Source organism: Cricetulus griseus, chromosome 3, assembly GCF_003668045.3.
Source record: "Cricetulus griseus strain 17A/GY chromosome 3, alternate assembly CriGri-PICRH-1.0, whole genome shotgun sequence".
NCBI lineage: Eukaryota > Metazoa > Chordata > Mammalia > Rodentia > Cricetidae > Cricetulus > Cricetulus griseus.
In genome coordinates this window covers 241,383,213-241,408,956 of record NC_048596.1, presented here as the reverse complement: position 1 = coordinate 241,408,956, position 25,744 = coordinate 241,383,213, and the positions used below count along the sequence as shown (strand labels likewise).

Sequence of the window (25,744 nt, the reverse complement as noted above, 5' to 3'; positions counted from 1 at the left end):
ATTTCTGTCTATCTTTCTTACCAGAACAGAAACTGTCCAAAGAATGAACTAACTTGCCTATTGTATCTGCAACAACCACTGCCTAAGTATCTCTAACTACATGCTTTATTATGCTATTTCTAGTAGTTTCTGTCAATCATGGTTGCTCACCGAAGACTTTGAACTGAGAAATGGTCAAAATATGACTTAGTCTGAAGAAAAAAAAAATTCCTAATAAAATAACATACTTGACATATTTGTAGGTTGTTATTTAAGCATAGAGAATATTTATTCATTATCTATGACTGTTCTAACATATAACTGAAAGTCTGACAGTTTTACACAGAAATACAATCACTTATAGGTCTATACCTACAAATCTAATCAGTTTCACTAATCAGATGACATGTGGTGTGGGCAAGGCAGTACTTCCTTAAAGGTTCTGAGGGAGAACCTTAGCCTGGTCAGCTTGCTCTACTCCAAAAGCAGCACACTGTTCTCTTGCATAATAGCCCTTCCTTCTCCATCTCCCTCACCGGGATCTCTGGCAGGGTTAGTATGAATGAGAATGGTCCCCCAGGCTCATGTGTTTGGATGCTTTGGTCCTAGTCTGTGAACTGTTTGAGAAGGATTAGAAGGTGTGGCCCTGTTGAAAGAAGTCTGTTGCTAGGGGTGGGCTTTGAAGTTTCAAAAGACTTGCATGCACCATTCCCAGTGTGTCCTTTCTCTGTCACACATTTGTGGGTCAAAATGTGAATAGAGACTATTCTTGTGATAAGTTTGGCAAAGAATGAGTTGCTTTCTGTCCTTGTCCCAAGAATTTGTATGAGGCAAAATTGAAAAGTAATGGACTAATTTCACTGGCAGAACAGACTTCAAGGCAACATAACATTGATTCTATCACATGGTTATTAGTAATCACTCTTAGGTGTACCATGAAAAAGAACAAGCAGGGCAAAAATAAATATAAAATGTATGGTTTAAAGAGAAAAAATAGCACCAGAAAATTTAATATTGGATCCAAGGAATATGCTAAAGAAGATGAGAAGATGAAGGAGTGGCCAAGCCAAAATGCCCTTAGGCTAAGCTTCCAACCTATAAAAGTAAACAGAGTAAAGAAATTTTCTGTTTCTAAAAAGAAACAACAAAGGAAGATTTCTTCAATTGTTAATGGCCAGGCTCCAGTCCAAGCCATCAGCCAAACCTGGAAGTGTTTTCAAGTGGTTCTGGCTTTAGAGTCATGAAGGATACACTAGTAAAGGAGTTGTGAAATCTTCCTTCACGGTTAAAGAGAGTTGCTGAGATCAGGGAATGTGTGGCAAAGCAGTCCCTAGGTGAAGGCCCTAAGATGTCAAGAGGCCATTTTGTGAAGCTATGAAAGTGAAGCCTGGATTGCATTGGAGAAGCCAAAATGTTGGAGATGCCATAGCCAAAGGATATCTGCCAAGTACAGTTGCACATACGGAGTGAAACTAGTCCAAGAGAGAGAAGTGTGTTGCCAGCAGTAAAGCTGGAAGGACAGAGCCATCTAAGCCCTCAGACATTGGACATGGCACTAAAGAAAGGACTCAGAGTTGGTTCTATTAGGTCGTGGTCTTACTTGGTTCACTATTTTCTTACTAAACCTTATTCCTCTCTTTTGGAATAGTAACATATATTCTGTGCCCTTATATAAGTATGTGATTACTTTTTGATTTTACAGGGATTTCCAATTAAGAGACTGCCTTGAAAGAAGGGGCTTAGAACTCTAGAATTTTAAATACTTTTGATACTGAAAGACTATGAGGACTTTTGAAATTGGACTAAATGCATTTTGCATTGTAATATGGTCATGAGTCTAAAGGGCCAGCGAACATAATGTGGTGGCTTGAAGGACGACCCCCTAGGCTCAAGTGTTTGAATATTTGGTCTCCAGTTAGTAGAACTATTTGGAAAGGACTAGGAGAGGTGGCTTGTTGAAGGAGTAGGTGCTAGGTTTTAAAAGGCTTGAATCATTCCCCGTGTCCCTTCTTTCTACCTCCTACTAGTGGATGATGATGTGGGTTCTTGGCTGCCCCAGGCACATGTCTGTTGCTTGCTGTCATGCTGCCACACTGGATTCTTAACTCTCTGAAAACATAAGCCCAATTAAATGCTTTTCTTTTTAAGTTGCCTTGGTGATGGTGCTTTGTCACAGCAATAGAAAAATAACTAAGACAATGGGACTGCACTTAGAACCAGATGGACAACTCGGGGCAATCTTTCCTCTCTAAATTTAATCATATATTTTTCATATAAATAAGTGCTTCAAGTCCAATCTAAAAAGAAGAGCACCTGAATCACAGCACTGTGAGAACAGGAAGAACATGGCATAGAGGTCACAGTGCTGGATTAGGCAGCAAGGCACCACATCAGCCACTGTCACACTTTTCCTTTTTACTCATGTCTCCATTTTCCTTATAGGCTTCTTGTTTTAATAGGTAACATTTATAAGCTATTACAACATGCCAAGCTCTGTGCCCTCCCACATACATCTAAGAAGCAAGTGGAAAGAAGGGATCAATCTCAAGTCTGTCTGACTCTAAATATTAAACTGTTGCTGAGATACTTTCTCATGACTTTTTGTCCTTCAGCTAAATCTCAGTTTAGTTTTTAAATTCTGTGTTGCACCTTTAAAGGGAAGGAATAACTTCTGAGATTCAAGTACCTACTCTAGCAGAAGCACCGGTAAGCATGAAATAAAAGCAACTGGGGTCTGGGCTCCTTCTAAAGAGCAGCTTGACTTTACCGAGGCACATATGGGTGTGTTAAATGTTATCTAATCAAATTACATATAATAAGCCAGGGTCTCTACCTCATTAAATTATGAAACATGCAGGATGATTTAGTTTTAATTTTATCTCATTACCATCAGTAACCCAAGTGAAATAAATGGTCATAGCTAAAGACAAAGGAAGGATAATATGAAGATAAGCACCTAACTAAACCACCAAAACCAATCATGTGTTCCATAAACTGCTATGGGATTGCAGGATGTGGAAAATTACAACAGAATTCAACAGTTATAACATCATCCTGAGAACAGAAAGGAGCAATTACTTTGCATGCCATAGAAAAGAAAGAGTACATCTTAAGATTTGTACTTGTGAAATAAACTGTCCTATCACTACAGCATTCAGGTGAAAATATTAGGTTTCCCAGAAACCATTCATGAATACATACTGCTTTAGAGCACTCTCAATGAATCTATAATGTTTGGGTTTAATATAAAGAGCAGGTAAACTACCTTGATGGAAGTTCCCCAGCCAATAATGAGTGTCACAGTATCCTTCCAGCAGAGGCTGCAGGGATACATATCAGGCCGAAGACTTATATCATCTCGGGGAACATTGGTGATTCTTTGCTTTGAGGTGATGTCAAAAATCTTCACACCCTGTAAAACAAAACAATGTTAAGCATCCTGCATTCTGGAAGGAAAGTATCAATAGGTGTGTTATATCAAAAAAAAAAAATGATGGAATTTACTGAGCATGCCAAAGAGCCACACAAAGGCATGGTCTTGCTTTATACAAACCCTATGAGAACCAAACCTGCAAGGCAACCTCCACACTTCTTTTTGGACAGAGGCTGTGTTATTAGTGAATAGCATGGGTGATGTAAATCCAACACAAATACGCACTGCACAGATACACCAAGTTTGCTTGCAACTTGACAGTCAATAGGCATTTCTCTTTTTAAAAATTCTTTAATTACTACTCATATTTACATATCCATCCCCCCAATTCCCTCACCCTCCCACCCCCCCATGTTCTCCACCAACCCCCCAACCATCCCCCAACTCCTCCCCAGCAATAGTGAGGCCCTCTGCAGGAGACCTTCAAAGTCCATCATATCATTCCGGGGAGGGCCTAGGCCCCCCTTGTTGTATCTAGGCTGCAATAGTATCCCTCCATAGGGAATGGGCTCCCAAAGTCCATTTGTGTTCTAGGATTAAAGACTGGCTCCACTGTTAGAGGTTCCATAGACTGCCTTGGCCTCCTAGCTTGTACCACATTCACAGGGCCTAGTTTTGTCTAATGCTGTTTCCCCGGCTTTATGACTAGGGTCTCCATGCTCTCAGTAGGTCAGGTCAACTGTTTCTGCAGGTTTCTCTAGCACCATCTTGGCTCCTTTGTTCATCCCTCCCCCCTCTCCACAACTGGATTCAGTGCTTAGCTGTGGGTGCCTGTCTCTGCTTAGAACAGCTATTGGATGAAGGCTTTAGGAATCGATAGACATTTCTAATGGAACTTTCTGCACAGGAATGAGTTGGGTTTTTTGTTTGTTTGTTTTTTGTTGTTGTTTTGTTTTGTTTTTCTTTCAGAAAACTGTTGGTTCTGAAAACCTATCCATTCAAAGAAAACCACATGTGACAATTCAAAGTGCTCAAATGGAAACATCAAGCATACTGCCAGCTAAAAATGAGCCCCAAGACCACAGCCATTTACTTTCTTTGGGAACCAAGAAAAGGAAGGAAAACCCCAAACAGTAGGGTTAAACTGAGAAGGTTTCTACCATTTCTAACTGAATAGACTGATTTTCTCAACTATGCTCTGAAATTTCAGAAAATATGATAGATATAAAGAAAGATTATTTTTTAAACTTTCCTAGGCCTTACTTTATATTAAATAAACTTTAAATAAGTGCGATACTGATAGTACAATTCACTTTTTCAATGGCAGGCCATGTTTCTGCCTATGATTATACTGGAAGTAAAAGAGAAATCAAAAATAGTCTGTACTTGCTTCTATCAGTGGCCCATGGCAACAGGTAAATGGCCGTTCCAGAGCTCATTCCTGAAGTAGCCCTTCAATTATTAAAATAGCTTTCCATTCTCTTGGCTACTCTGTACTTTAGGAATCTTACTCTGGAGCATAGCCTACAATGTGTTGGGAATTACTGTACTATAAAAACCCAAAGTGACTGCCTTCCTGAAGCTCGGAGGTGTGGTATCAGTGTCACTCATGTCTATTAGAATGGTTCCCCCCACCCCCCACATCATGTCATGTGTTAATCATTTTCTCTGTCCCAGACCTTTCGATCTGACCACCCTTCTGCCACTGCACAAGTGTTAGAGAGACACACATGTGCCGTTACCATATTATTGGCCCAAGCAATCAGATGGCCTCTCCATTTCACGCTCCTTATGTTCCCTTCCCCTTCGTGCAGGACAGAGGATTTCCATCTGTTCATCCAAGTTCGTTCAAACAGCAGCAACTGAGGACACAGCAAAACACAGGCTTTCAGATACACAGAGTCACACAGAAGATCTTTAACTCACCATTTCCACCTGTCAGTGTTACCAAATGACAAATAAGCCACTCAATTGTTTTGTGTGTATGCTTATTTTTTTTAGCAGATAACCTGCTTTTGGAAAGAATTCCCTACATATCATGAACTGCATCCCTCTTTAAATCAGATTCGAGCATTGAGGTTGTGACAAATCCCAGCCACAAGATGGCACCAAAACACCAAGACTGTAGGCAAACAATGCCTTCGTGAATAACAGCTCCAGGAAAGCTTTTCAAATAAGGAACTAGGAACTAATTCATTTTGTAAACTGGGAAATCAGAACCTCTTAAGTTTCCCACTGACAAGATCGTCATCACAGATTAAATTGCTGTAGTTTGAAACGGTCAGATTTTCTTTCATTTAATCCAAGGCAAATAATTTGACAGTATCTTTTGAACAGAAAAATCAAACCATAAAGTATGGATCATTTGCTTCAGTATTTAGGTCTTTAAAAATTCCACAGTAGCTAGACACTGTATAAAGAAAAGAATCTATTGTGAAATCTTACTGAAAGTTTTAATATAAAATATAACTGGTCAAAATTCCTAAATCCTGAAGAAGATAAAGTTCTGATAATGCATGCATTAGTAAAATATTTTTCTTTTCCCAACTTCAATTCCTTAAGCAATGATACCATCCAGGAGTACATGTTTTACCACTGTATGTCAGTACTGACAACAGATGCCATGAAAGAACCAAGGCTGCTGAAGAGATAAGTTTCACTATTGTGAATCTTACTGTAGAATCTTGTTGTAGAATTGTGTACCTATGATCTCTCTGCCCTTAAAACCTAGCACTACTGGCAGGTGCTACCACACCAGACAAGAGACTTTTCAAAACTCCTATTTTAGTTCTCCTCGGTGTTTTATATATCTCCAACCATGTCCAAAGCATTGAGGAGGAAAGAGCATGCATTAAGAATAAATTTACGTCAGGCAATGGTGGCGCACGCCTTTAATCCCAGCACTCAGGAGACAGACAGAAGTGGATCTCTGTGAGTTCCAGGACAGCCTGGTCGGTCTATAAGTGAATTCCAGGACAGCCAAGGCTACACGGAGAAACCCTGTCTCGAAAAACCAACCCCCCCAAGAAAAAGAATAAATTTATATTTTACTTACATTTCCTACATATCTTTCTCATTCTTTACATGCCCATAATTGGAATTGATATAAAAAAGAAAATGTGCATTCTCTCAAGTAAGGTGAATATATTCACATTAATGTGCTATTAATGCTTGAAGTTCTCTGTTACTTGTAGAAAAGTTAGCTAGCCTCACCATCTGTCTTCCATCAGAAATAGTCCACCAAGTTTCACTAATCTTCTAACTCATCTCATCCTTAGTTACCTAGCTAGAAATCCAGGAGTGACCTTGTACTGGGTTCTGGATTCCCTTCTTGTCAAACAAGGAAAGGACCTAGACAGGCCCAGCCAAGTGAGTAGAATGATGCACGTACTACAAGGTTTGAAATTTGGAAAAAAGGAAAAAAAATCTGAGTATAATTTTTGGCCACAGAAAGGGATTCTTAATCTACTAACAATTAGCAGTTAATAATTATTTTAACCAGGTGAGATCACAGACTCTCTCCTCTACTTGTGGCCTTGGTCTGAAGGGGACTGTGACAAATGGATCAGGGCACAGCCACTGATCATTGGCTGCTAAGAGGATTGGCTGGCAAGGCGGCTAGGAATCTACCATCAGTTCCCACCTCAGGACCAACTCGGTACTGGAAGGAAAAATAAACAATATGTACTGTGTTTAAAAAGTAAATCCACCCAAAAGTTTACATTAAAGATTCTATAAAATTTGTAAAAAATGAGAACCCAGTAAAGGCTGTGATTTAACATTCTGCCAAGACAGCCTGCCAAAAGCTGCTCAGTTAGGTACCAGAGATAGGTACTTTGCATGCTCAGTGTAACAAGGGTGGATATGAGGCTAGTCCGGGAAAATCACAGCTGAAGCACAAAAGCTCACGCTGCACAGGCCAAGCTGTCACCACTCCTGTTGTCATTGGCATGGCTGGGCACCTACAGAAGGCTCAGTATCGGGGAAAAAAAAATGTTATTAGCCAGGGAATAGGATAAATCTTTCACTTGTGACTCCACAGGACTGAAATATCCCACAGAGCAGCCAGGAACTTTAAAAGTTAGATCCAATTCTTTATCTCACCATTCTTCAGGGGTAACAAAAATAAGTAAATAAAGGACAATAAAAGGATTAAAAATATTCTCCAACTTTGTAAAAAGGAAAATCATATTGCACCTAGAGTAATAAACACGAGAATAGCCATATCACAAATCCAACTTCAGGGGACCAATCAAAATGAGAAAAGGGAAAGAAACCAGATATTGAAGTTACAGGACTCACACAGAAGCCAAACAAAGACACTCCACTGAAGTCCACAAAAAGTCACTCCATGTGACTCTCATGAAGGACCACAGAAAATCCCATGGAATTAATTCTAGTTATTCCCAACATACTAGAAATTCATTTGAAAGAAAAAAAAAATGTGATAACAGCAATTTTAAAAACTGGGCAATTAGGTGAAAGGGAGTAGACTTTTCTTGCTGTATAGTAAAACATTTAAAATGTACAGAAATGCCCTGAAATTGACTAGAAAAAGGAGAGAAGTCACTCTGCTATTCTCTCACCTCACGCTGGTCTCTGCAAGCACCTATGTTATATATTATTTACATCTGAAGAAATCCTGCTGAGATGCCTCTGAACCACAATAAACAACATGGCAAAGTGTCCCTAAAGGTAATGGTGACATTCCTATCTTGGCAGTAGCCAACAGCTGTCTAGCTGGAGTTTAGACCTGATGAGTAAGAGTGAAATCAGGCCTCGTACTAGAAACCTACATAACTACCACCCATGGACTCATGAGATCATGGATCTTAGAAGGATACCATCATCTAGATTAAAATAACAAGATATAAAATAGAGCTTTGGGTCCAAGTGCTACAGAGTCTTTCAGAAAGACAATGCTCAGAAGCTTGAGGGCCTCTTACCCCTCACCCCCAACACACCCTGCCTCCATCTACCCCATCTCCACCCACCTCTGCTTACACCTACCTCCACCTCTACCCACCCACATCTCCAAGGACAATGGTCTCCGTCTGTTCTTTTTTAAATTCACTCCACAAAATCCCCTCTGTTACAATCAGTGTGCTTGGGGTTAGCAGGGGAAACTGAGGCCAGCTGGCCCCTGGCTTCTCTTTGTCCTATTCTAGCTCTGGGGAAAACTTCTAGGAGAGGACAGGAAGAAAAGGAAAAGAATTAAGCAGTCAGTCCGTGACAGGTTTAGTTCAGCCACGCTCTGCAAACTGTTTGACATTAAGTGGGCAGAGCAAAGATCCCCCTCCTTCAGCGAAGGTTTCATGAAGACAAAAAGGTCAAGGACATGGATGCAACATGCTGGAAATCAAACCCCCAGACCAAAAGAGGAAACATGCTAACTTCTCAAAGTGAATGAGATATTTTAAATTATTTATCACTACAAGTTCAATGTGATTTGCCTTATTTTTGGATGTTTCTCAAAATGTAATAGTTTTTTATCACATCACTATTGTCTTTTTTGGATAAAAATGAATTATCTGTAATAAGCAAGCATTCCACTGTAAGTCATGTCTCTCCAATTGCTTGGTCCTGTTGTGTGCTTTATAACCATGCTGGTCCAATCACAGCACCACTATCTGGTCAAGGCACCTTCTTCCCTCAGTCTGGGTATCATCTGAGCTTCCTTGCCTTTTCCTTCTGGGAAAAAACCATGCCTTTCACTTTGCTAGCCACATGGGCATGATGGACAGTAGACATCAAGTAGGCTTTCTGAGGGCTATTCTTAATCCTGCCCTCATTGTCAATTCACGATGTATTTGCAACTGGTGGAGCTATGTAATGATGGTCCAGAGCCTCTCTTCAGCTATATAAGCCATCTGTAGCTCCTAATACTTTAAAAACTGCATTGACTACATAGAAATCTGCCATCTCTAAAATGGAAAGACCTACAAGCTAATTCATACAATTAACACATTTTCCCTGTCAGAAGAGAAGGGACTTACTCTACTGAGCTCATGCTAACTCCGGAAGGACAGACTACTGCCCGTTCCACAGTTTTCTGCATAAAACTCATCAAACATTTGAAAACTACTTTAAGTGTCAGTTTTCTCGTGCTCCGTTCAAGTAGCTGCTGCTCTTTTCACTGAGGGACACAGATGTGCCTTATGTTGGCCTACAAAGTGATATCCTGGGCACCACAGAAGGCTCTCTGAACTTGAATGGCATTCATCTCTCAGGCTCTCTGCATCTAACCGAACCTCTCCTTGCATCAAGTCCCTGGCTCCTCAGGAGTTCCTCTTGTCCCTCTTCGCCTGCCCATATTCCTCACTCACGAGTTCTAGCTTCTAAGCCTCACCTGGTATTTAACTTATTATGTCTACCAGCAATTGCTGAAGTTTTTATCACTAGAGTTCTGTGGGATTTACTCCAAGGGACATAGAGCTTCACACAGGAGATCAGCACCAAATAGTGCACTTCCATTTACTGTCTTATCCTAATCTGTGGGAATTTTGAGTAGGAACACATTTGCTAGAAGGAATGCCAAGGGAAGTTCTGCACTGATGATTTAGAGAAAGATAAACTATTTTTCTTACCCACATTCCACACTAATTTAAGTACCACAAAGCTATCTGCCCCTATTTCACTGACATTTAATAAAATCCATTTCTTTCTTCTAGTCATAAAACTGCCTAGAGACCTACTGAGCATGAATGCTCTACAAAGCATTTTAGGGGTAAGTCATTGAGCGAACCAGCCTTAAAAGCAGCTGGTTAATTTATTTGGTTTGTCTTCCACATCCTGTATTATCGAATTGTCATTATCCCAATACTGAGAGCAATTTAAGCTCAATGGGAGCTAAGTACACAGAGAGGAAAAGCTGTTTCCAAGAGGTCTATATTTTTGTTGTTGGAGAAAGTATTTTAGGGCTTTATTTCCCATAAATCCACATTCTGGCAGTCAGCACTCTCAGTACTTCTATTTCAATAGGAGCCTTCACATACCAGCAATATACTTTATTCTTCTGTGTTTTGTGCTGATAGATGTATCTAACACTTTTCCACATTATAGAGTGGTATAGGATGCACATCCCAGAGTCTCCCACACCTGTGCCAAGATCCCTAGCAGGTTGCAGTAAAGCTCTGGTTCTGGTCCCAGTGCTATCATAACCAATCACTGGCTCTCTCTCCCCTGATAGAGGTAAGGTGCATGTTTCAATCATCAGCACAGGCAGGATCTTCCACGTTTATGGACAACATAACTTTTTAGCCTTCCTTAACACCTGCAGTGCTGCTTATTTTAAGGCAAACACAAAATAGGAAAGACTGGGCAGTGGGATCATGCCAGAAGAAGCAGATATGAAAGACACCAGATATGGTCCTAGAGGAAGGACCAAGGATCTCAAGAAAAACAGATTCCATAAAAGATAACCTCTGCTAAGTCAGATGAGAAACTAGACAACGAAAAGATAATAATATGGTGGAAATAGCTGGTCGGTGGTGGTGCACACTTTTAACCCCAGCATTCTAGAGGCAGAGGCAGGTGAATCTCTGAGTTTGAAGCCAGAGTGGTCTACAGAGCCAGGTTCAAGATGGCCAGCACTATACAGAGAAACCCTGTCGTGAAAAACCAAAAACAAATTATAATAATAACAATAATAATAGTAATAATAATAACAACAATGGACTTTTGGGGGGGGCGTTGAGACAGGGTTTGTCTGTGCAGCTTTGGAGCCTGCCCTGGAACTCACTCTGTAGATCAGGCTGGCCTCAGACTCACAGAGATCTGCCTGCCTCTGCCTCCCAAGTGCTGGGATCAAAGGCATGTGCCACCATGGCCTGGCCTGACTTTTTTAAAAACATAAATCTCAGCAAATCAAACCCTAAGACGGCAATCTCAGTAAAACAAGACAAAGGGCATAAAGATAGGAAGCCTTATTATAGGACTTAAATACTTGAGGAAGATCAAGAATAAAATTTAAAAAACACAGGACTGCAGAGATGGCTCTGTGGCTAAGAGTGCTTGCTGCTCTCCCAGAGGATGGGAGCTTAGTTCTCAGCAACAGCATCAGGGCTAACTGGTCTCCTTGGGCATCCACACATACAAGGCATACACAGACCACACATACCCTCCCATAACAAAAATGAAAATAAGTCTTTCTTTCCAATGGAAAAGACAATTGAATGAAAGAATAGCCACTGTGGAGAAGGTACTGGATGTACACAGCAAAGAGGAGCCTATAATTCTGACAGCCAGAAGTGGCCAAGTAGCCAGGGGAGTAAGTGGGAAGCTGCACTGTGCTTCTTGTTTGGCTCAGGACAGAAGTTTAAAACACAGTTTTTTGTTTGGCTGGTTTTTGGTTTGTTTTGTTTTCTTGTCTACCAAGAAAGATCATAAAACATGGCAAGCACAGAGTACATTCTCAAGTGTATTCTTGCATTTAAATTCACTGATTAATTTCTGAATATGTTATAATCCTTCAGACTTCTTTTTCTAGGGCAATTTCATGTACTTAAAATAAGTCAGATGCAGTCCACACACTGCTGCTACAGAAAGCATCTATGCACACAAGCAGTCTCAGCCTACTTGATCAGCTATGATCATTACAGAACTATAGGAAACATGATGCTAAGCACTGGAAGCTAGCTAGTTTGTGACAACTATGTGAACATATTGGTAGCTGCAAACAAAACAAAACTGAATCATTGTTAGGTACTGTCCACTTAACAACCAACAGTTTCAAACTAGGAAATCAGCATAAAAAGAAGATACTAAACACCAGGGTCCCATAAGGAATAGTTTCTTTTGTATTGTAAAACAGATCACAGATATAAATCTGTGGATTCTCCTATCTACCCCAACAGGCTAAAATAACAACTTACCCATTCTGAAAGGTAGACCAGTTACCCTGCCATCTGTTATACTTACAGATGCAAGTTCATGACTATAATGCTGAGAAATGAAATTAGTCTAGTTACTGTGAAAGCATGGAAGTTCCTCAAAAATACTAGAACTACCATATGATTCTACTATGCCACTCGTAAATATATATACCAAGAAATCTAATCATACTACAGAGATATTTGTCCATCCATGTTTTCTGCAATATTATTCTTAATAATTAAATTTTGAAATAAACCTGTAACATGATTTATAAGAATCCAGAGACTTATATTGGGGTTCAAGTTTCAAGCTGAAGATTAGAAAAGCAAAGCAGCCAGCCACTCACTAGCTCTTCTCTCTAATTCAGAATGAAAGGGCTGTCCTCTCCTCAGAGTGACTGGAGAATAAATCTTCACATGAGACCCTTTGCTTTTTCCTTGTATACCTCCCTAGTGCTGGGATTAAAGGCACATGATCCCAAGTGATGAGATCACCCTTGTGTGAGCTGTTTCTCTTTAGAACTGGATCAATTACGTGTAGTTCAGTGTGGCCTTGAACTAACAGAGATCCATCTGCTTGTCTCTTGTGTCCTGAGATTAAAGGTGTGTGCCACCATTGCCTGGCTCTATGGCTGGCTAGTATGGCTGCTGGGATTAAAGGTATGTATCATCACTGCATGGCTCTGTGGCTTGTGGCTAGCTTTGCTTTCTGTACCCTCAGGCAAGCTTTAATAAATTATAAATAATATGTCACCACATAAACCTAGGTACTCATCAGCAGATGGAAGCATAATGAAAATATGGAAAATATGGCATAAATGCAAAGTAGATACTAGTCAATCACAAAGAATGATATGTAACATGCAAGACAATGAATGAAAATGGAGACTGTGCTAAATGAAATAAGCCAAACAGATTTTTTAAAAGACAATCTATAAGTAGATGAGGAAGGGAAGAGAGATACAATCAAAGAGAATAGGAAGAAAAGAGTGGGCAGTAACAAGGGTAGATAAAATCAAAACACAATATATGTGTTATGAAAATGTCACAGTGAAACCTATTAATTTGTATAACTAATTGCACTACTGCACTGGATCTGAAGCTTAGTTGGTAGAGCACTTGCCTAACAAGCATGAGGACCTGGACTCTATCCCTAGCAGAATATAAATCAGTGATTATGTACTCCTGTATCTCTACCATTCAGGATATGGAGGGAGAAGGATCAGAAGTTCATGGTTATCCTTAGATAAATAGGAGTTTGAGGCCAGAAGTCTGGGCTATGTGAGACCCTGTCTCAAAAATAAATTCATCATCATCATCATCATCATCATCATCATCATTATCATCATCATCATCATCATCTCTACCTTCATTACAAGTAGACTGTTGACAAACATGGCTACAAACTAAAGGTTCAATAACAGAATAGCTAAGAAAACTAAACAGATCCATAGAATGGACAGTTAGGCAACTATTAAACAATACTACACAAACAACTTCAAGAATGTAGGAAATTTCATATACTACAAATTTTTAAGTAAAAAGAAGTCCTAGATTGAGATGACTTTATGCATTCTTTCACTATTTTGTTATAAAATAAATGAATGCTTCTAACAAAAAGATTAAATAAATGCCAATGAAGACCAGAAAGTATGTGCATAATCCTGCTCAGACATACCATAATCAAGTCAATGATTTGGTACACAAGCATTCCTGAATGTACCTACATACATGATTATATTTCCAAAACAATGCCAGGGGACCCTTCATACACTTTGGAAAAGTATGCCAACAAAAACACTCTATCAGATGCATATACTTTACTTACTCCCACTGACAAAGAGAAAGGCAGACATCTGTAAAAGGCCTGCCTTGTCACTTACAGGGAAGCCTTGGTCTTCTGACAAACAAGCACCAGCGGTGTACAAGGCCACTATTGAGCACGAACGATTTTGGTACAAACAATATCACTCCATAAGCATGTGTCAATGAATACTTTCCAAAAACTAACCACACACTTCATCTTGTCAAAAGTGAGAGACCCTGCTTCTTTACTATTATACTTCAGCCTTGGCTTAGCCTCTGTCCTCCTGTATAAGGCTTATTTAAATACTCAAGAACACAACTACTCTGGCCTCCTTACAGCATCCATTCTAGAACAAACACTTGCCTTCTTAAGCCTCCTCCAAATCACATCCTAAAATTGCTTCCATCTTAAAAGATCATCTCTCTGACATCTTAATAAGGCATGGCAATTCTGATGATCTGTGGATGTAAGGCACATAGCTCACCTAGGTATTTAGTATGTTTCAATCTTCACTGTTAAAAATAACAAAGAGGAATAATGGTTTAAAGTTTAAAAACAGAGAAAATACCACTGAGATTTCTCCACAGCAAAACTTATATCCTTACATATATACATATAAAGAAAAATACCTATATACATTTTTCCAAGGATTCAGAACACTCATTTCTCATCAGATCATCATTCTGATTAATTAATGATCTTACTAATGTCCTTCCACTACTACTTACCCACTCACATTCTTTAGGAAACCACCACCCATGTCACAATACAGTGTGCATACAATAACACTATCTGGAACCCTCCACAAAGATGTGCTCAAGAAGCAGATCTGAGCTAAGTAGCCCTTGAAATGAGCACGTTAGTTTGTATGCATAATACTAACAACGGTTGTACCTGTAATCACTTGTTTTATCCAGCCCTACTTAGAAAGAAAGGGAAGAGGGGAATATTAATAATAGTTGATCTATATTAAGCACCACAAGAAAAGATGATGAGCATCTCTCCACTGACAATTCTACTACTCAAATATGCAATGGGAAATACAGTAAATAAGAAGTGACAGTGGCTTGATTGCTCCAGGAAGAGAAGGACTCAAGGAGGTGCTATGATCAATACACATATAGTATACACAGAAAGGGCTGGAGTAGAGCCTACAAAGTGCCTGCCTTTTAAGTTTGATCCCCAGAAGCCAAGCAAGGGAAGCCAACCATATGCTTTTAATCCAGTATTGGGGAACCAAAGGAAAGCAGATTTCTTGAGGCTCAACGACTAGTCATCTTATACTACATAGTGAGGTTCAGGTCAGTGAGAGACTCTCTTTAAACCAAAACAAAACAAAAATAAATAAATAAGTGAACTACAGCTGAGTTTATCTTCTGGTCTCCACTTGCATGGTCAGACACAATCACATGCATACACACATACACATGGACATGCACAGACTCACAAGTTAATCACTAATAATAGTCACTACTTAGCATCATCTATAAAAGCATTTTCACCCCCAGACAGGGTTTCTCTGTGTAATAGCCCTGGCTGTCCTAGAACTCACTCCATAGATCATAGGCTGGCCTCGAATTTACAGAGATTCACCTGCCTCTGCCTCCTGAGTGCTGGGATTAAAGGTGTGTGCCACCACCTTTTCTTACTTAAAAGCCTTTTCTTACTTAAAAAAAAAAAATCAAGGTGCTGAAGCTGGTTCAGTGGTTAAGAGCACTGGCTATTTTTCCAGAAGACACAAATCTGAATAATACCCACAAGGTGGTTCATACCATCTGTAACTCTAGTTCCAAGGAATCAGATGTCCTTTTCTGGACTCTGTGGGCATCAGGAATGCATGTGGTACTATACATGAAGGCAAATACCCATATGTATAACTTTTTTAAAAAGCAAGATAAATTTCTTAGCCAAGATATGGTGCTGGTACATAGATATGCATGCAGGCAAAGCACCCATACACATAAAATAGTTAAAACAAACAAACAAACAAGATAGATTTCTTAGCCTAGACAAGGTGGGCTGACACCTGCCTTTAGACCCAGAACTAGGGTGACAGAGACAGATAACTCTCTGTGAGTTCAAGGCCAATTTGGTCTACATCACTAATTCCAAGAGAACCTGTAAGTAAGTAAATAATAAATAATTCAATTATACCTTCAATTAAACACACAAATTATAATAAAATACAATAATGTGAAAAGCATGTAGCAAAGGTAATCTTTAAACATGTATACTGTATGCACATATGAAATGTTCTACAGATTTCTACAACCACACCAAGCCAGTAAATTTTGAAATATCATTTAACTAAAGATGTCACTAGAGTTTATGAAAACAAATGCAACATTTTACTATTTGCAAAGTGCAGACTTAACATAATAAACTCAATGGATACAAGAAAACAAATCAATAGTTTGCATGTCACACTCTTTAGATAAAGGGCACATACATATTCCATAAAGCTCCTAACACGTTGAATACTTTATAATGGCTTCTTAAGAGAGCTCAAGAATGCTTCAAGAGTAGTACTGGTGCTGGGATGTAACCCGCTGTGGAGTGCTTGCCTAGACCCTCAACCAGCACCTAATCTCTGAGCTCTTAGACCCCAAACTACTAAACATCCCGTTTTAAGTCCTGTTTAAGAATGGCAGCAGATCATTAACTCTTTATCTTCACCAAATTCTAACTGAGTGCATGGGTTGCAATCAAAGTGAAGTGGATTTATGCAAACAAAATATCCTAACCAAAATCTGTTAAATAATGAAATGAGTGGTTTTAAAATTATTCTTCCTCAAAGTTATCAAAGACAAGGAAGTACTTAATTCTGCCTAAGGCACAGAAAGTCAGATTAAGCCTAAGAGTCCCATTACTAACAGTGTAAACACTTTGTATGATGTGAATGGGACAAAACCAAAAGATGACAATGGGCTAGAAAGTGGGAAGGGAAAGGGTAACTCCTAAGAAGAAATCAGAACTGGTATCATTTTGATTCTGTGCCACAGAATGAGACCCCAGGTCTGCCACATTAACCTTGGGAAGAAAGAGGTAATGAGCAGTGTGCTTTCTTGGCACCTCATTCTACGTACTCAGGGAGAGGACAAGTAACTCAAATCTTGGAACATTCTGGAGGCGTTGGAATGTGGATCTCAAAGCTACCATCTCACAGCTTCATAACTACTGAAATCATTCACTACCTCTTTTTCAAGGGCTCTATACAAGTAATATTTTCATTTCTAGCATGTGATAGTGTTTCTTAGTTTAAAAAGTTTTAAAAACTTTGTTAATAACAGTCATCATGATTCATTAATTTCAGGATTCATTATTTCTATAAACAGAGAGATGTTCAGGGAAGTCTCACTTGTTCACTGTTTTGAGTAGCACTGAAATCATACCAAGTGCCATGAAGAAATCAATTAGGAGCAGTAGTAACTCCTCACATTACCACAGGCTACAGGAGGCTTGTCACAAACAGGAGGAACAATCCCTAATTCAATAGTTTTTTGTTACTCTTAAATGCTGCCGTGTGTGTGTGTGTGTGTGTGTGTGTGTGTGTGTGTGTGTGTGTGTGTGTGTGTGTGTTTATAAGAGTCACTATTTTCATACTTGAGGTGTTACCTACTTGAAAGGCAGGTATTGCGCTAACTGAGGCTGCAAGTCTCCTAGAGATCAAGTCTCGCAGTTCCTTTACACCATCATTTGTCAGAGAGCATATATCCCGGCAGAGACACCCAGCATTACCTTTTTCCCTCCTGTCACAAACTGCTTACAACTGGATCTCACGAACTGTGGGTGCACAGCAATGATCTACAAAAGAAAAAGTACCCAAGCCCAGTTTAAAAGTTTCAGGAACACTTGAGAACCCTCTGTCCACTCTGAGTAGCATGATCTAAAGACTGGACCTCAGCAGGGAGCAATACATTCAGGTAAGGCAGTGTACTTAGTTACCAATGGTTGTGATATCTCAACCACTGGTAACTAAGTACACTGCCTTGCAGAGCCCAGGGAACCTGGCCATGTGCAGGACTTCCCCCAGGCTGCTCTACGACTGCCCTGAAAGAGGAAAGCAGCCGTGACATTCCAGGGGCTCCCATCAGCCTCGTTCTCTTTGAGACCCATCTCTCAGAATGTAAGTTTCCCGCTTCTTACCTTTTCATCCCCAACTGTCCATGATATCAGAAACTTTACTAACCTTCGGTTGAACACATTTCACATTTCTATAATTAACTAATACATTTCCCTCCTCCAATGGGATAGGTTAATGGGACAGGTTAATGGATTTCTCTACACCATCATCACCAGCGTTTAACATACCTCCTCTCATACCTGTGAATATTCCTATTTGTTTGGTCAATATTCTCTTTAGCTCTGCCCTAACCCATCCTAACTTCCAACACATTGCATTACTCCAAGTTCTTAAAATCTCTAAGGAGTCTTGCAAGCTCTCTCATAACCTGCAACAAGCATCTCTCCTCAAGAATACTAACACACACACACACACACACACACACACACACACACACACACACACACACACACACACGTACAGAAAGACAAGCCATGATGGTTGATGTACTAACTGCTCCTCCATGCCTGCATCAGCTGAGCCAAGCCTTCCTCCCAGTGCCTGTCTCACTCATGGGGAAGACTTAGGATCTTATCTATCCTTTACTACTGGTCAATCAATGTTTGAATAAGCATGTGAAAGAAAATCACCTTCTTTAAGAGTACAACAGATACTTAACTGTGATTGGTATCTCTAGCTGATCTCCCTGCCTCTTACCTACAGAGCTGCCATCTCTACTGCATAAAGTTATTGGCCCTTCAAGAGCCAGGGTTCATCTACACCACTCTTGTTCTTAGGCACTTAATAATCTATTAGATGGAAACCAAATTCCTTAGTCTGAAGATCCAGCATGCTCTAGTCTGATTTTTATTGCCTCTTTACTTGTTCATGCACATCTAGGCAAGACTTTCTGCCACTTCCTGAACACAGTTGGAACTGACTGGCCTCTCCATTTCTTTTTGGTTGTTATTGTTGTTTTTGTTTTTGTTTTTGTTTTTCAAGACAGGGTTTCTCTGTGTAGCTTTGGAGCCTATCCTGGCACTCACTCTGGATACTAGGCTGGCCTCGAACTCACAGAGATCCGCCTGCCTCTGCCTCCCGAGTGCTGGGATTAAAGGCGTGCGCCACCAACGCCCGGCTGGCCTCTCCATTTCTAATATGTTCTTATACATGGAAGACTAGTTCCCACCTGAACCTGTCTCTGTCTCAAAGCTCAGCCAGACATCACTCAACCTATGACGTTATCACTCAAAACAAAACACAACACCACCAGCTAATGCAGCTAAACATGGCTTCTTTTATCCCAGAACTTTACCTTGTCACTCTTTGGTCAGAATGGTGTGTGTGATTCATCCACTCTAATAAAAGCTCCCAGAGCACAGACTGAGAACACAGTCGCATATTCTACATCTGGTCTCAGTCCCTGCATTCAAGTTGCACTAGCACACCACGGACTGAACAGACACTGGTGTAACAGAATGGACATTGTCTCGACCACCAAAGTCATCCTCATCTAGGGGATAAAGCTTCCTCATGAGGGAAACTTTGCTAAGTACTTACTTTAATGGGACAGTCGAAAGTCTCATGGAATTCTTCTCCAGAATAGAGTCCAAATACTTGTACCTGAGAAGTGAACACATCGCATCAGTTCATCATGGTAGTAACAGGGAAAGCCAAGGTGGCAGAGGAAAAACAAAAGAAAAGAAAAGTGAGACATTCCAATGATTCTAGTAGCCACGACCCCATGAAGTATCCACTGAAAACTATCCCATCAGTGTAGAGCACTCTGTGGCCATGAAGCTTTTACAAGCATCTTAAAGAAAGAGAGGCCCGAAGCCATGAGGCTGAGGTACATGGAGGAAACAGAGTATGAAAAGGGGAAATAGTGTAATTATATTTTAATTTTAAAAATGAAAATAAAAAAGCTTTCACAAGCATCGCATGGATAGAGTTCCCTTTACTTACCCAATTTAGGAAACAGATATCAACTTTCAGAAATGAAATAGATATGGGCAGGTTACTAACATTCTTTTATGAACTTCCCACAGACTAATGGAACTGTTTTCCTCCTATAAGGAGAAAGGAACTTCCTTCCTTGAGTCATGCATATATACATGGTTCATAGACACACATACACACACACACAAACATGTATACATATGCATACACATACATGTATGTGCACATACACATGCATGCACGCACACAAGACACATAAACACCCATGCACACACACACATTGATGTGGCAAGAGAATGAATGAAATGAGATCATTGCAATCATATGCTGAATCTCTTCTGTGTGTAAATGAAGGGTTTAACTTGCCCGTCATCAGTGTTTACTTTCAAGCTGTCTTGAGCCACTTTATTCAGTTATATTTACTCACATATTTTAATTGATCACAGCAAAAAACACAACAAAAACAAAATTAGGTCTAATGCACATAACATGAAGGATAAAATCACATAAAGAATTTAAGCCACATGTGAGTATAACCCTGATACTCAGAGGCCGAGGCTGGAGGATCATGCATCTATGACCAACTGAGGGAAAAACAAAGAAGCAGAAAGAAAAAAATGGAGGACGGAGGGGAAGGAATGAGCAAAGGGGGGAGGAAAGGAAGAAACAAAAAGGGAAAAAAATAGAATCCAAGGAGCTCCTCTACTGTACTTCTCAGTCAATGACACCTGAAACCCATCACTACCCTGGGACCGATCACTGTTGCAAGTCACACAGCCATTTAAGTTTCACACAAATGGAAACATGTGCCATTCCCCTGCTGCCCTTTCTAAAACTGCCCTTGTAAGCTTTTTGTACGCTGTGGCACACAGCAGCAGCAGTTGGTTCTTTGTCGATGCTGTGAAGCAGGCAATGTATGACTACATCACAATTCATGTTCTCCTTCCATGGACAACCACTTGCTTTAGCACCATTCAGGGCTTTTATGAACAGGGCTTCTGCAGACATTCTTTCCAAATTTCCTGATTAACTCACTCACATGTATAAGGTTCATATAACAAAGGGTGGGAATGTTAAGTCACAGGTTATTATTATGTTCCCATTTGATGGACAAAATATATGACAGGCTTGTTTTATTTATTCAAGGTTTTTTTTTACAATGTATACTAGTGTTTTGTCTGAGTGTATGCATATGTATCACATGCATGCCTGATGCCTGAAGAAGTCAGAAGAGAGGGTGTCAAACCCACTGGAACTGGAGTTATAGATGGTTGCAAGCCACCATGTAGCTTGCAAATGGGAGTTAAACCCAGTCCTCTGTAAGAGTAACAAGTCCTCTTAGCCACTAAATCATCTCTCCAGGCCCAGAAGACTGGTTCTAATTAATTTTTAGTCTTACCAGAAGAGCATGAGAATTGGAGGAGTTACCAGAGAAACAGAGCTAAGGATACTGTTAGGACCTGTACTTACTATCCCAGCACTTGTGACGGGTTTGCTCTTTCAGGTCTCTAACAGAATTTTTCTTTACTTTTGTACCATGAGGCCATTTGCATATGCCTTTGGTCTGAATGTTTGTATCCCTCAAATTTTTCTGTTGAAATCCAATGCTCAAAGTGATGGTATTAGGAGGGAAAACTTTTGATAAGCTGTTCGCTCAGGAAAGGGATACCAGTGGCATTATAAAGGGAATAAAAAGAGCTAAATAGGCACTTTTGCTGCCTGTTTTTTGCCACTAAGGAGTCAGATACATCCCTCATACCATGCAAAGACTATAGCAGTGTCCTCTGGAGCAGGGAAGACATTTCTCTCCAGACACTGATCCCAGATCTTCACAGCCTCAGAGCTGTGAGAACAAGTTTCTGTTGTTATAGACTGCACAGGCTAGGTATATTCTGTTAAATCAACACAGATAATGAGACTTCTTTATGTGATTTCTAAGGACAAATTCATTTTTTGAACTGATAAAGACTACTCAAACTCAATTTTTTCTTGCCTTAATGTTGGCAACTTATAAATGACTGATTCTCCCAAGTCCCAAGCAGAGAATTCTCTGAAGAGAGAGATCCATACATTACAAAATAGAATCTTTGAGTAAGTGTGGTGCACATACCTACGCCTATAATCCAATAACCAGGAAGATGAAATACGAGAATTGCTAATTTGAGGTCAGTCTGGAGATACATAAACAGAGCTTGATTCAAACAAGCAAGCTAACCAAATCTTTGTTATTCCTTCCTCTAATTTTATGAGAATTTTTAGAGCCCCGGATTAGCCAGACACAAAGAGACACAGAGAACTCTCTCAGAATGGCACCCACCTGTCACTGCCACTGGGCTCTTACTGTTGGGAGGGTGCAAAGCCATTGCTTTTCTAGAAATTCCTGGAAATGATAACTCTGACGCAGAACAGTGAAGCACTGTGTTCAGCAAAGCACTACACTTAGGCCTTTACTTTGCCATGGGGAAGCTTGATGGAGACCAGCAAGTTTCCACACAGTAATGCAGGCCCTGTATCACTGAATTGTAATAGAGGAAATCAGCAAGGGGCCTCCTTAGTGCTGTACCTCAGTGTGAATGCCTGATGAAGTAGCAGAGAGCCAGCTCCTAACTCAATCCCTTATCCATATAGCATCTTGAAAACACGGTCCTAGGCCATATACTACTACAACTCATTAACAACTCTAACCCTTTAACAGACCTCACCTCTGATTATAGATCGTTAAATTCCTGAAGACTAATGGCAGGCTGACTTAGATAAACTAGATCTCTTTCTCATGGGCTGCAGGGATAATTTTAAGGGTCCACGACTGACAATATCCACCCTGGATTGAGGATCTTGCTCTAGCCTGCTGCTAGGGATGCTATGGCCCATACCAGGTTCTTGTTAAAGAGATGATTCTGCTGGGAAACTAGAGACTTGCCTATGGTCATTAAAAACAAGAGTTGTGACCAGAATCCAAGTTCTCCAAAGCCCATTCTTCCCTAAGATATCATCACATCAGACATACCAGTTCAATAGGCAGGACAGGGGAGCTGGCATTTTATTTTGGACAGTAAAAGGAAAGACTGCTTTTGTCTGTCCTATTCATCAATGCAGAACACCTAAGACTAAAGGAGATCATAAGAGACACCTATACTTCTCTCTGGCCAAACCAGCTTCACCAAATTCCTCAAGTCAAAGAAGATCTAGTTCATCCGAAGGCCTTTCTTTTGGATATAAGAAAGTGATTCTATAATACCTCCATGCTGGTTAGTTTCTGTCAACTTGACACATGTAGGAGTTACCTGGAAAGAGAAACCTCAGCTAAGGAACGCCTCCATCAACTGGCCTGTGGGGGATTTTCATGATTGACAAATGATGTGGGAACATCTAACATAATGTGGACAGTGTTAGCCCTAGACAGGTGAACCTGGATTATATACAAAACCAGCTGGGAAAGCCATGAGGACCAATCTGGGAAGCAAGTCAACAAGCAGTGTTCTCCCACAGTCTGCTTCAGTTCTTACCTCAAGGTTCCTATTTAAGTTCCTGCTCTATCATCCTTCAATGATGTCTTACCACAGCCAAATAAACCCTTTTTTCTCCTAGTTAATTTTGGCCACTATTTTTATCATAGCAACAGAAAGTAACTACTACAACTTCAAAAATATCAAATTAGGTTCACCAAGAGTCAACTAAGCTCTGAATCTGTTTGCTAACATGGTTCTTGCTAGGATAGAGGAAAAAGCAAACAGAAACATAATTGATGCAGAATACCATTCCAAAGACCAAAAGGAAAAAAAATAAAATAATGTATTTAAACATACCTTAAGAGTACTCAGAAGCCAAAGGAAAACCCAAAGTCTATTTGGAAGTCTCAACAAGAGGTTTCCAAACGTCTCTGAGACTACAAAGAGTAATGGGGACTGCCATTAAAAGGGAGTGTAGCAACTACCATATGGATCTTTTCAACCAGGTACATCCCAGTGATTAAAGTTGACCCATTGAGCCCCCTCATAGTAGTCAGAACTAGGTAAGTGTTACAAAGGATGAGACAAACTGAGGCATAGAGAAAAATACACTTACTTAACAACACACAAACACAAGAGTGTAATTCAAATCTAAATCCCTAGACCATGCTGTCTGATACTCAAAGAAAGACTAAAAGTGGAAAATGGCATATACACTCACACCCAAAGGAAAAGAAAAATGAATCTAATGTTGGAAGGAAAGCCAAGCAGCAAAACAATTAAACAAGTAAAGAAGCTGCCCACCTCAGAGAAATTAATCGAAGGACAAGACCAACATGACAGCAAAACCAGTATGCCAGGGCTGACTCAGTCAATACACTCAATTCTTCATGCAAGCTATGCATTTTTATGATAATGTGTGTCCATTCGTCCTGCTACATGCAAAAGTTTAGGTAGAAAAATGGAAGTAGGCAAGAGTCCACACTGTAATGGGCTAGAAATGAAAGCCTGGAAATAGGCAGTCACTGTACATCAGAGTGGGATTCCCAAGTTTCCTGGGTGGGTTTCCCTTTGTGCACATAATCCTTCTGAGGCAAGGAAGATACCTGAGAAGCCAGACAGTACACCACCATTAAGACAGCAGAGGTATGTGCCAGTCTGGGCAGCTGGAACTCAGTTACACTCTGCCTCTAAGCAATACTGCCTCAAGCCTCATATTATTGAATTTCTTTGAAGAAATGAAAACAAATAGAACTGAAGTAATAATCAAAATTATAACTGAAGTAAACTTTCCAAAAATGAAAGCAATACTTTAATATATGGATCAAAAGAGCTACTGTGTTCCAGATGAAATTAATGACAGCAGTTAAGAATGAGACTTAGGATAGCAACAGGATTACAAAGGCCATGTTTATTATTTTTGTTTTGTTATTACTACTATTATTAGCCAAGCTATGAAGAACAAGAGTTGTTTTTAAAGATTTCTTAAAAAGCAAAAGTAGGCTGACCAACAGGTATGCTACAAAGTGCCAGAATAAAGCAGGCATTATCTCTAAAATCTGAGAGAAAAATTATCAACTCAGAATTTGTTTTGTTAAATTAGTATACTCTACATGAAGTCATTCTTCACAGATGAGAAAATAAACCTGATCCTGAATCCTTGTCCTGAAAGTTGTATACAAATCCAACCACCAAAATGAAACTATAGACACTTTTTGTACACCTTAGTATCTTAAATGCAGAACTCAAACTCAGAGAAGCCATGAGAACGAACTGAGCACATATGGAATATATGCGTAAACTAACTAACTATTAGAATGAATTAAAAAACCAAAACAAGTATCAAAGATTAACAGTGAAACAAATATAACTACTGAGTATGAGTCCTCATAAACCAATGAAAGCAAAAACCGTAACAGCCACTCAAAGACACAGCTGACCTCGGCAAAGTCCTTCTATTCTTATGGCAGATAACCACTTCATACATCACTTTATACAGCCTCCCGGTTTTCACAATACTGACTACTGGGCAAGGCTGACTTACATAAATACATGTAGTGGGAGATTTCTTTATGGCTCTATTCATTCTAAGAAAACATATGGGGGGAAAGCACTTCAAAATATATCATGAAACTATTCAAAAACAAGATAGATAAACATTTTTTTTTCTAAACCAGGAAAGCATAGTGTTTGCTAAAAGGGTGCAATGGGAATTCTCAGATCATCACATTGCACAGCACA

At 39.8% G+C, this 25,744-nt stretch overlaps 1 protein-coding gene across 1 annotated transcript in view; it reads right to left on the bottom strand.

The window, feature by feature from the left end:
* Window positions 1-25,744, bottom strand: part of Vps41 (VPS41 subunit of HOPS complex) — a 149,243-nt gene that overhangs the window by 58,133 nt on the left and 65,366 nt on the right. Inside the window, exons 6-9 of the mRNA XM_027409382.1 lie at window positions 19,656-19,718; window positions 17,771-17,836; window positions 5,095-5,214; window positions 3,245-3,391 (exon numbers count right to left, since the gene is read on the bottom strand). Of these exons, the coding sequence (XP_027265183.1) occupies window positions 3,245-3,391; window positions 5,095-5,214; window positions 17,771-17,836; window positions 19,656-19,718 (396 nt within the window). The remainder of the gene's footprint in view (window positions 1-3,244; window positions 3,392-5,094; window positions 5,215-17,770; window positions 17,837-19,655; window positions 19,719-25,744) is intronic.